Below are 13,085 nucleotides of genomic sequence, written 5' to 3' on the forward strand. Positions count from 1 at the left end.
AAATGCTGTTTTGGTTGAAGATAATCCCCTTGTTTTGATAAGACAGAAACACTTCTGGGGGTGTGTACGTTATTGTAATACAGATTAGGATAGAAGAAAAAAAATACTAACTTGAGAAGACATCTTTTCATCTTATTGCAGCAAAAACTCCAGCACAGTCATTCTGATACTTCCAAGCAGATTTTTTCCAAAATGTTATATATAGTTTAAATATAAACAAACATTTTAAATGCTCTTGTTTTCTGGAGGAGCACAAGCATCCCAAGTGCTCTGTTCTTGTTGCTCAGATTTCAGTGGATGTTTGTGATACATATCACATAGCAGAAGGGTCTTGACAACAGTGTATTTTTAAGAGACTATATACCATGAAGCCCGAGGCAATGAATATATACTTTCACTGCACTTCCAAGGCATTCATCAATTCCTTTTTTTTTTTTAAATCTGTCTACGGAGTTGCACATTTCCAACCTTCCAAACGGCAACCAGATTCATACACAGCCACTGAGTCAATCGATATGAATCATTTGTGTGACTCCTCATACATGGCATTCTTAGGTTGGAATCATAGAAAAAAGACAACAGGGTCTTTGCTTCCCATGGAACAGACCAATGGCTCTGCGTCCTGACTGTAAATTCTTCTTTCTTTGCCTTACTGAAAATACCAGCCTGTTCTAATTTAGTGGCATTTTTTCTTTTTTACTCCTTTTAAAATTTGTTCTCAGATGAGTTGTCTGACCAGCTTTTGAATTTGTTACAGAGGACTAAAATTAATAAAGATGATGATCTGATTAAGTACAGAAACAGTCTAAAGTGTAAAACAAATGTAAAAAGTTAGAGTAATATAGTTGTAGGGTTTTTTTATATTAAATATGTACTAAGACATAAGTATGCTACAGGTAGGGAGGTATGACTTACAGAATATTTTAAACACACAAAAACATTGTTTAGACTGTAAAAGACTGATTTTCTTCTGTCAAGTAAAATGAAGAATCAGTAATCCTGGAAACACAGATGCATTCTAGTTTTGGTTCCACTGGAAATGATACTACATGCTTAAGGATTTAGTTAATTAGTGATTAATAAAATGTCTTAAATTCTGGTTTTCAGTCTGACTAATCAGAATTCTCACTATAAGACAAGGTGGAAGAAAAGCTAAAAGCACCACAATCCTGTTCACAGAGTTATGCAAAAAGTTGGTCAGAAATCACACACACTCTCAAGGTTATACACTTGCTAAAGAAGTTATTTTCTTCCCCTTTGGAGTACTTGTGACCCTTTGGAATACGTACAAATAAGATGATAAAGCAAGAGGTATGTGTTACAAAACAGTATTGTAAACATGCAAATCAGAGTCTTAATCCTAGTGAACTTCCTCCAGGGGCAGTGATGGGAAACAAAATGGAAAAGCAAAAGTTACTGAGCTCCTTTGATGGAAAATGGCTTAACCAGTCACTTGCAGATGTCCCCAGCAAACCGACCCCCAGCTCTTCCAGAGCTGCCCCCACTCATTTGCAGTACTGAGCAGTGTGGCCAAAAAGCTGCTGAACTTCACCCATCGCTGCTTGGCTCTGGACTGCCAGCTCCGTAGTGCCCATTACCTTCACCTTTTCTGTGGGGCCCCAGGTAACTGCTGCACAGTTGGACTCACTGACTTTTACCTTTCCTATAACAATGGCTAAATAGGAAACGAAGGTTAATTTGTAATAGAGCAGAAAACATACAGGTATATTTTTAAAGAAACTTCGTAAGCAGCACATAAATATCTGTTGATAAATCAACAGAATTTAACTGGCTTTTGTAAATTGTATTGATTTTGAAAATCAGTTACAGCAGGTACATCACCAGAATTTTGAGGTAGGAGATACAAATGATACAAATTTACTGTTATAACGTAACAGGTGGATGAATAATTTACCAGAATGTACTGATAAGCTCATAACTGTGTGCTATCAAAACAGCAAAACCAGCCCATAATGGACCTAAACAGCATGCTAATATCGATGTGGCTTCCTTCGAAACAGCACGTGAGCGATGTTGGCTCAGCATATTTGGGCAGTTTTCATCGAGTATGGTCCACAACTTGTTTGTTTCAGAAACAGAAGATTTTTTTACAATGTCCCTGGAAACAGATTTCGCAATGCAATTGTGTCTGCAACATACGATAGCACTGGGAAGGCAGCACCTGGCTTGGCAGCGCTCTAGCGTATGCAGGCATATCTTCTACCCTGCATGCTATAACACACTGCTCATCTAACACACAGGAGTAACAAGTAGCGGTATTTATTCCTGAAAGGTACATGTACTTACATCTCTCCTCGGAAAGGTGCCCAGCAGCTTGTACTCCTCCCAGGGATATCCCTTGGAAGCTACAAAATCAAAGACAACCTGCAGCTTGCTGCTGGCCAGGAAACGCCGCTCGAAGAATTCTCCGCTGGGTGTCCGGATACGCAGTTTGCTGACGGACTCGGTGCTCTCCTCTTTTGGTTCGGGAGGCAAAGATTGCTCAAGAGAGAGCCGGATAGCCTGAGGAAGGAAAAACAACCATTTAGGCTGCAATGCCAACAACAGAAGAAAAGGACGGAGAGCTTTTCTCTTTATTTCTTCTAGAACTTCAAGATCTGCTAAAGTGCTCCAGAGCTATAGCTGTGCTTTATATCTCAATGACAAAATCATTTTTATTCATTCCTTCATAACAGCCCACCAGACAACTAATTAAAATAAATCCTTCTTTATAACACATATTATTAGGTCTACAGTAAATGCACGATGGGGATAAGTAATTTAATCGTTTGGCAGAAAGCCTTGGAAAAAGTTTGAATGAGAGAATAATTGTCAAGTGGCCAATTTCTTCCTTAAAGGGTATAAATTAGAAGGCAGTAGAAGTATTTCTTTAAATGCACTTATCAAATCACCTTCCTCTTGCACAGAGTAATTGACCATTTGCAGCAAAGACAAGACCATTAGTGCCAGTTGAGAGGAAAATGAAATATATGCAGATTTACTATAAAGTAAAACACTGTTTAAAGACATAATTAAAAATTATCACGAAGGTACATTGGACACATAGAGTACATATGACAGTAGGAACAGTCAAAGAAGAAAACTGGGAGGACAGAAATGGGATCTTTAAGATTTAAAGCAAGCCACTATTATTATTTGCAGGAAGATGGTTCCAAGCACAGGAATGCACATTTTCTGCAACAACTTGCACGAAACCAGCCCCCAAAATTGCGATGACACTAGAGGTCTGAAAATATGGATGACTGTCTTCCTGTTTACATGGTGCACACCACTGATGGCCAGATTCTAAGGGCAGGAGCCAAGTCTGTGTTCCCTGTCCTCTACCTCTGGGAGCTACTACAGCACTAATCCTTTGATCACAAGGGTGGGTTTTTTTTTTTTAATTGATGCCTAAATTTGACTGCTGAACGAGGTGGGCTTGATTTTCAAGGGTGCCGAGCACTGGCGGTTCTCATGGACAGGCATTGGCATCTCTTAAAATTTAGGTCACCCTTGGAAAGTGGCCTTGTTACCGTATCACCTCACCTGAGGCAGCACCTAATGAGAAGGTCAATGAGCCTGAAAGAGAATTCTTCAAACTGAAGAAGCAGTCAGGCAGGGATTTACCCGAATTTTCAAGGAAATTTCAAGATACACAGTTGCTCTTTCTGCCTTTGAAAACTGCCCCAAGGTCATTTAGTAACAGAAACTGATGGAGGATGATTACATTAAAGAGAAAGGACTGGGCAGAAGCAAGATTATGAAGGCTTTTAAATAGTCTACTTCTCACACACGAACCTCTGATCAAATTATATCTCAGTATAAATATTTATACATAGAACTTGAGTTCATTTTTGCTGATCTACTATGAGATTATATTTTAAATAGATTCTATTTTAATTTTCTCTCTCTCTCTCCATTCTCAACCACCTGCTTACTATCTTTCTGTTTTGACATTTCCCCACACAGTATAACAACAGATGCTACATTATTTACTGAACCCAATCAATTATATTATAGAAAAATAAACAACAGTAGCTCATTAGAGCTCTTTTCTTTGTGCAAAGAGTGCGTCGCTCCCCAAAGTAACTAGTCTCCAAGGCTTCAATATAAAATGGCAATTTACAGTGGATATTCTGTACCAGCAAAGCGAGTCAGAAAACAATGACGAGATGGATCACATTAATAACTCTTGGACCTGAACAAGCAATTCCAGTCTGTTGATAAAAAGATGTTCAGTATGTGAATAGCTCAATAGTCAGATTTTAAATATACAAACTGAACATAAAGCCACTTTGGTAAGTAAACACTGTTGCAGAACAATTCAGTATAAGTAATCTGTATACTTGAAAATGGGGAGTGTTAGTAAACATTATTGTTAAAATCCCGTTTATTCTACTAAGCAAACAGATCCTATTATTTTCATTACTGCAGTCTGCGTTAAAACAGGGAAGCCCAGGTATATTTTGTTAACGTGGACCAGTCTTACAACCTTTGTGTAAAGAAAACAATTTCCCAAAGGCCAAGGTATCAGAAAAGGTTCAGGAGCAGATATAATAAAGCAGAAATAATCACTGTTTCTATGTGTGCAAAATCACTCAAAAGAAGAAAAACATCCTTCCTATTTGAGTCTGAGCTCATTGCTCAACAGTCTGGTACTGCTGAAGTGCTGATTTACGTTTGTTTGCTATTAACCTCACAGAACTGCCATCTTACAATTATTCTTCACACAATTCCTACAGTCCAGTTTTGTGCACTGCTCCTTCAGTTGTGTTTTGGCTTCCATTCTTGGCTTACCTTAACAACAGGAGCTAAAAAAGTCACCAGATACTGTAGGATAATGAAGAAGAAGTGAGCTGTATCTTTCCCAAACCATGGAATACTACCGTTTGGACTGAATTTAGTATTTACACCGCAGTACTGTTTAAAAGGTTCTTGAATGCTTAAATGGTTCAGGTTTTTTAATGCAATTATCTTGGTCAAAATATATAAATGCAAATGCATTGCTCATACAGTTTGTTTATTGGGTTTACCTCAGGGAATAATAAATGTGTTCACAGCCAACTTTTTTGCAGTTTTATAATGCAATTTTTTCATACATCAGCAAAGTACACAAGACTGAAATGTCAAGTATACATTTAAGTCACGTGTAGGGGGGAATAAGCAATGCTTGGATTTATCAGGATTCTGTGAGTTTCAAGGACTTTAACTAAGTGGAGAATTGAATGAGAACATAATTCCAAATTTCAAATCTCCATAATCCATGGGAGTCAAAGCAAAGAAGTTATATTAAGTCCACCAAAAATATTAGAACCCTGATATTTTGTATAAATGAATGAATATTTTTAATGTTTATCTTTTATTTATATTTTATATAGTACTGGAACATATTCAGGAAATACATATTCAATAGGGATGCTGATACAGCTTTGTATTTATTAGCCTAGAAGTCAAAGGACAACCCCCTATCAGCTCTGATTTCGGTCAAGACATTTGTCTGTGAATATCACTTTTATTTTGAAAATTTTATTCAAGGGTTTCGAAGTCCTTTAGAAATATCAGCACGTGGTTTCTATTTTCTTATATAGGTCTAGACATATGGTGTTCATTTAAACACATTTTTCCTTGTAAGGAAGACTCTACGGAAGAATGTTTAGAAATTTTAAAATGTACCACACATCCAATTTTCTAGATTTTTTTGAATTTCTTAACGTTTTTAAAAAATGTGTTTTGTCTCCCAAAGTGAACCTGGCAAATTGTTTGATCAGAATTGCAGGTAGGCTTTGTGCTGCTTCCTGGAAGAAATGAAAGGGCTCCGCGGTATTATACTTCTAAAAGGAGCACCTGCAGAAACAAGGTCTGAGGTTCTCAAAGATTCCACCACTTACAGAGCTCATTTCACGGATCTCCTTTCAGTTGGCCTATCTAATATCTGGCTGTAATTCAGACCCAACTGATGTAAATGTGACACGGACGATAGAACAGAAAAGCTGTGAAACAGTAGATGAAAATTATTTAGCTGCATTATATTTTTTATATATATAGTAAGAAATTTATTATTAAAAAAAATTGATGTTCACATTAAAAGTATACTTTGAATTAAAGTTGCAGTGTCCATAAACTTCATGAATCGAAAAAGCTGTCAGAAAAGGTAAAAGACCCCACCTCACGTTCTTCCTCCTGTTCTTTCCGAATTTGCTCCAAGCGAAACTGCTCTGCCATTTCTCTCTCTTGCGCTTCCCTCTAATAAACAGAAACAGCAATCACACACGTGTCACCGCGCTTTCCACAGCTGTGTTTAATGATATGCATTCACTATATAAAAGCAGAGAAACTTCTCAACTTTTCTATAGCAATTAATATAGGAAATAGGATATTTATAAGGTGACCTTTTTTCTATCATTCCCTTCCCACTTTGATATAGTCAAGACTACTTCTAGTGACTGTATCTAGTGCTGTTTTATAACCACTGCCGCGACCTCTCATCCCAGCAGCACCAGACAGAATCCTCTGCACCAGGGAGGTTTCACTGACCAGAGAGATTCCCATCCAAATGTTCACTCTGCACGCACCTTCGCCCTGTCAGCCTCCAGCGATATGCGGTACGCTTCATCCTGCTCTCTCTTCACGTTTTCTCTGGCTTCACGTTCATCCTAATGAGAAAAAAAAAAAAGGAAAAATATCAAAGAAGGAAAAACATCAGCAAACAGGGGACCAATATGATGTCTTTATGTTCACCAGCATTCTTTTACTCCAGTGACTTCAAAACATTTGACTGCATTATTCCTCTAACTACAGCTAGGAGAAATGAGTTCAGCAATGCCTCAAGGGCGACCTTGGCTTTAAAAATTATGACTTTCCTAAAGCTATGTTTTAATTGCCATGTATGTTATGGGTTGGCATGTCCAAGCCCTGGCCCGAGGGCTGGGTCTGGCACCTTTACCAGGGCTGTGGCTGGTGCAGAACCAGTAACATGCAGCCTCATCCAGTGTCAGACCCGCTGGGAGAACCTGGTGGGGGTCACGGAAGGGGTATGTGTGGCGAGGATCTCGCAGGCATCTCACTCCTGCAGCCGACAATTTGGATGGTCTTGTAACAGTGAAGGACAGAGTAAGGTTTAAAGGATGAAGCTGGATTTTAATTCACTCTCGGCTCAGACTGACAGCAGTCAATGGCTAGTCCTGCGACAGAAGGTCTGTTCCCAGGTCTGTCCTTGGTAAAAACACCCTCAGCAGGATCCATCCAGGGTCATGACTTACACATCATCCAGACGCCTCCGTTCACATTATGCTGAATATTACACAAAGATGGGAAAGTAGCAAGTCCTGCTCTGAAGCGTCTCAAACACACAGATGCAGGCAGACAAGAAACATGAGGTTATCATGCCAATGTCAAACCAGAAAACCTGGCAAAGTATATTATTAGTGATCACAGCATAGAAAAATAAGGGTTTACTAAAAATACATGAATGATGAAGCAGGGTATCATCCATACAGGTCCAAGAAGGGGATATCCCCAAAAGCTGGAATAACTGCACTGGGGGACATCTCAAAAAGCCAAGTGTACAATCAATAGCTTCATATCCTCTTTCCCCGAAAATAAGACCTACTCAAAAAATAAGCCGTAGCATGATTTTTCAGGATTTTTGAGGATGCTCGAAATACAAGCCCTACTCCAAAAATAAGCCCTAGTTACGGTTCGTAAAAAAGTCAATTTAAATAGTGTCCAGGCAGCTATACCTGTAAAAAAGTAAAATTAATTGGCAATAGAATGCAGCAGGACAGATGTGATAGATGTGACAGAATGTGATGACATGACTATATTTGAATAAGTGTTGATTTTTTGTTCAAGAATAAATGTAGATTGTTGTTCACGGAAAAATAAGACATCCCCTGAAAATAAGCCCTAACACATCTTTTGGAGCAAAAATTAATATAAGACCCTGTCTTACATTTCCTTTTCGGGGAAACAGGGCGCTTTGCCTCTGGAGCCAGAGCCAGCAGCTGCTCCCTGTGCTCACTCCTCTTATATCTCAGAATTCTCCCAGAGCCCACAGAGGCTGCTCTGGTCCCTACAGCACCCACACGGTTTTGCTGTGAGGGTGCTGGTGGGCTCTGCACGGGCACCCGAAATTACCAGTGACACAGCACTTGCACTGGGGTAAACTCCCTCCTGTATTTCATAGACATTAAAGTTTACTACCTACTCCTTTTGGAAGAATTCTGTTAATCTGCCCATTTACCTACAAGGTTTATTCCACATCAAGGCATCATTTTGCAAAGTGATCAGTTTTCTCCTCAAGGCTTCACTATTTGGCAAAAACTCCATTCTAAATGGGAGGAACATACGTTAACTGTTATTATCATGTCATGCAAACATGCCAAGATGTTCCTCAAACAAAACTCCAATGTATTAGTGGTTAAAAAGCTCTAAAGTAGCATGCGACCAGAAAAGGAAAGGACAAATTGCAGGAAACGGTATACAACCTCCAGTTGGAAAGTAACAAGATCTTTTTAGAGGAAACTCTTCTTCCTTATAGAAACAGGACCCAAGATTACTCTACAATCAGTGTGCCCTAAATTTCATTCACAGAAGACAGAGAAACTATCACTTTGTTCAGCAAAGCTAAGACGTGAGTAGAAATAATGCTTTCAAAATGTAAAAAGGGCAATAACCACTGAATAAGCCTTTCCCCTCCTGGCTTCTCTGGACCTTGACAAGCTTTATGTGCTACATTCATGGAATATCTTCAAAAATTAACGCAAAGCTGAAACTACTCTACATTAATATTCCATTTCTGAGAAGAGGGGGTGTTGAAATAATCAGACAGCTCTGATTTTTGTGTTATCAAAAAATGAGGAAAGCTGCTTGAATACATAGAGGTTTCCCCAACTCTTCTCACAGATGGAGTGTAACAGTAAAGGAAAAGGTTTTGTACTATCTATACTGAGACTTTCCAGAAGCATACCATAAATTTACCTTAGAATGGTGAGAAACAAATCTATCTTCCCCAACCAGCTTACTAAGGGAAGACAGACTTTAGGCAAACTGTGAGAGGACAGGCGTCTAAAAAATATTAAGAATTGTTTTGCAGAGAGTCTGTTTAGCTTTCATGTTTTGCAGCTTCATATATCAGACACTAAATTCACATCCTAACAGAATTCCAAAGGTCACACAAGTCCAATGATGTCTGAGAGAAAACAGAAAGATCAGATGCAACCATTGCAACTACAGGCTCTTTCAACAAAGATTTCTTGCAATTCCCAGACAGTTACTTTAGTTCACCGAAAAAAAAAAACCACACGCAAATAAACCCAAGCCAAAACCAACCCTCAAAAAGTTTAAAAATTCATAAAAATTGTTAAAAACTGACTCCAAAATATATATACTAAATAGAGTTATAAGAAATCGAGTACTGGCTTTTATTTTCCGTTTTATAAACTGACTAGAAAACCCCAGGAAGTCCTTAGGAGTTACTTTTGAGGAGCACAGGATTCATTTACCTACAGAGAAACGTACTGAAGAATTTTTGAAATTGGTTTAATTTACATAATCTGGATGATACCTGCAAAAATTACTGATGCTATAGATTCCACAAGAACCTAAACATGAATTCCAGGCATTTAAAAAAACCCAGATATTTCTTTCCTCCCTATTCATCATAGTTATCATCATCCTAAAAGTGGATTATGAAAAAGATGTCAGGAATGTGAAGAATTACTACGCATGATTGCCTGGTCCTCATAGAAATACGTGAGCCACATCTAAAAGGAAATGACAACGCCACCGAGCTTTACCCTGCGTTGAAAAAATACTGTTCTTACTGAAACAGACCTTAAAAACAAATCTGGAACCCGGATTTCTTTAGGTAAGCAGCAGATGTAATCCTACCAAATGCCTCTTTGTACCTACTTCTGCGTTTTGTTAATGCTGCTCTTGCTCTACAGGAACCACCTCCTCTACAGAGATTATGGTAAGTCTAAGATTTGCTGGTTCAGAGTTACACCTTAGACAAAGTTTGAACATTAGATACTGCAGTTCTCCTTTTTGTAATGCAGTTTGTTACTTTAGTCATCTCTTCTTCCAGAGAAACCATACAAAGTATGACTCAAGTTTACCAAAAGCAACAAAAGAAAATTCATAATGGTGACAGAAAAAGCAGAAGAAAATGTTTTGCAGAAAAACTTTCATTGCACTAGGAAAGGACACATGAAGAAAAAAAGAATAGTCACATCACTAATAATTAATTTTTTTAAATGTCGTAAGTATTATCCATTAACAAAACCTGAGGCAGCTGACAGCTTTCCTGTTACACCCACATAAACTGCAGCATCGACGGAACATCAATAAATGCATCTCCACCATACTTCTGCAATGAAGGTAAAATTGCCATCTTCCTTTTGCAAGAAACCAAGGTGTGAACAGACAACGGCTTCTCCAGGTCACTTAAAAAGCCTTCATCAGAAATGGAGGTTACACCCAGAATTTCTGAATTCCGTGGCAGCAACCAAAGGCTGGTGTGAACACAAACCATCCACAGCCCAGGGGTTGTGGGCAAGAGATGAGGAGACAGCTCTGCTCCCCTTTGCTCCTTAAGGGGAAACAGTCACAGATCTCTGCTTTCCCATCTTGACAATGGTGGGGGGACATTCATTCAATGGAATGTTGTTATTAAAAAACCCAAACAAAAACATCAAAGCAAACCAACAAAACCAAAATGAAAAAAACCCCCATATTTATCCACAGAATGTATTCTTCAGCTATGAGTTTTCTTTTCTATCATGCATATTACAAAGTCATAACAAAAATAGTAAACACTTATATTCATGAGATAGTTATGATAGACCAAATAAAACCTTCTCAAGTAATACCCAGAGCTATAAGACTAAGAAAAACTTACAGATATGGTTAAAAAGAAATTTAGGGTAACCCTCTCCAGTAATTATTCCCTAAAGTATTTGTTGAAGTCACCCCTGAGCACCTAATAGCAGGCATTTTCAGATGCAGGATGACGGAAATGGGGAATTCCTGACTGCATTTAGGACAGGGAAAAAATACACAATACATTTGGCTTTTTGGATAGGTTACTTTGCTGGAAAAGTCAGCATTGGCCCTTCTGGGTTTTTTTTTAAAATTATTGTTGTTGTTTCTGAAGGTAGGATTCCATGATTTAACTCCAGGAATCAGCTTTGCACCTGATTTGTCTCAGGGAGATGTGTTATACTTTACTCCCCATTGCCCTTTGGAATCAGTTTTACTGTGAAGTAACACCAGACGAGACAGAACTTGAGAAGATAACCATGAGCAGAAGACATTTCCCAGAGCATCACTGAGTAAATGGCTGTTACAAGAAAGACAAAAAAAAAAAAGAAAGAAAAAAGAAAAAAAAATGCATTTACAAATGCTGAATGCTTATCTGAAAGACAGTTCATTTCACTGAACCACTCCTGAAATTAAAAACTGCAAGTGCTTAAGGCTATTCATGGGAGCGTTAAAGAGAAACACCCCTTTGTCCAAACAAACCAGTGCAAGAAAGACATTAATTTGACTCACTAAGATGACAGACTTGCACATTGTATAACTCAAACATACATGATGGGGAATATACAGAAGAAAAAGGTGTGCACAGAATGTGTTGGGCGTATGAGAACGATGAAGACAAAACAAATGAACATTTCTGTGGTGGCAGAACCTCGGGCAGGGTGACAGGACGAGGCAGGGTGAAAGCAGAACAACGCAGACCCACCATAGCGTCCTGCCTGTCTGTATCAAAGGCTGAAAATCCAGTCTAGATACTGATTTTTGGGAATTACCTCAAGTGACAAGAAAAAAACCCAACCAAGCAAACAAAACCAAACCCCAAAACCTTCAGGTAGCAGTCCTGCTACAACATCCACCCACCTGGCCTGCAGAGCAGGGAAAGCTGTGGCTATTAAGAGAAACTAAGAATATTCAGTGCTTGGAGCTATCAACATGTGTAGCTGAAAAGCCACCTGAACTAAAGATATTTTCATTTTATCTTCTTTCTTTCCTCTGTCATTGCCTTGCATTTTTTCCAAGTCCAAAATAAGCTGTAAACTCTCAAAGGTGGCAATCGTGTCTGCCGGTGCCTCAGTGCAGTGAAGCGCACTATGGGAAACCGGTCGTTTGGGCTGCTATCATCTTACAAATACAAAACTGGAAAATTTAATCAAATAAATTTTGATTACTGTAGTTTAGTTATAACTAGTAATAATTAGTAAATGTGCTAATTGGATTTTTTGAGGGGTTATATCACAATCTTCATTAGACGGCTGTCATCACCGTAATGCTTCTGCGCTTTGGAATTTAATGAATTTCATGTATTTATTCTCATAACCTCCTGTTGTGCAAATACTATATACCATGATACACATAACAGCGTTAGATGGAACACAGATCACCAAAGGTATTCAGGTGCCTAATTTCTACTGGTTTTAATGTGAGCTTCAGTGCCTACGCAGAAATTGCAGAGGTCTCCTGCCCCGCTGATGGAAGCGCTCAGGCCACCCGCTAACTGGAGAGCACAACTACGGGTCAGGAGGGGAGAAAAGCAACCGATCTGAAGGAGGAAAAGACAAATAGACCACGGATTAGGAGAATATGCACTAGGACGGATCCTCTTTAGGTTCCTTTGTGGCTGTGAGATATATCTTTGGAAGAAGAAAGAGAAAAGGTGTTGGAAGCAGGAAATCCCTTACGCATTTGGCAGCAGCAAGGCACAAAAGGAGGAAGACGTGGTGAGAGAAGGCTTCTCACTGCTAAGTTATGAAAATAACACTTGGCCAGTAAATCACCATCTAATACCAGAGAGTGCTGGGATGGACATGCAAGCACACTTTTACAAGCCATGGCAGGGAAAAGAAAGCGAATTTATGTTGCTGTTTTGGAGTTCTTCTTTTACATATTTTTAAAGTGCCCATCTGGATATTGGTTAGGAAGGACCTATATTTTCCTCACGCTGCAGCAGTATCTAGGAAGAAGAGATGTCACCTAGGATCAGAAAGCAAAGATGGTGACTCTACAGGTCTACATTTTTCTACAGCTTATTTTCAGTCAGAGTCTGT

General features: G+C 38.8%; 1 protein-coding gene across 1 annotated transcript in view; it reads right to left on the minus strand.

Annotated features, from left to right (window-relative positions):
- FAF1 (Fas associated factor 1) overlaps positions 1-13,085 on the minus strand; it is a 163,031-nt gene that overhangs the window by 13,043 nt on the left and 136,903 nt on the right. Inside the window, exons 16-18 of the mRNA XM_065657013.1 lie at positions 6,573-6,653; positions 6,166-6,243; positions 2,308-2,523 (exon numbers count right to left, since the gene is read on the minus strand). Coding sequence (XP_065513085.1) covers positions 2,308-2,523; positions 6,166-6,243; positions 6,573-6,653 — 375 coding nt within the window. The remainder of the gene's footprint in view (positions 1-2,307; positions 2,524-6,165; positions 6,244-6,572; positions 6,654-13,085) is intronic.

The sequence above is a fragment of the Caloenas nicobarica genome, chromosome Z (genome assembly GCF_036013445.1).
Source record: "Caloenas nicobarica isolate bCalNic1 chromosome Z, bCalNic1.hap1, whole genome shotgun sequence".
NCBI lineage: Eukaryota > Metazoa > Chordata > Aves > Columbiformes > Columbidae > Caloenas > Caloenas nicobarica.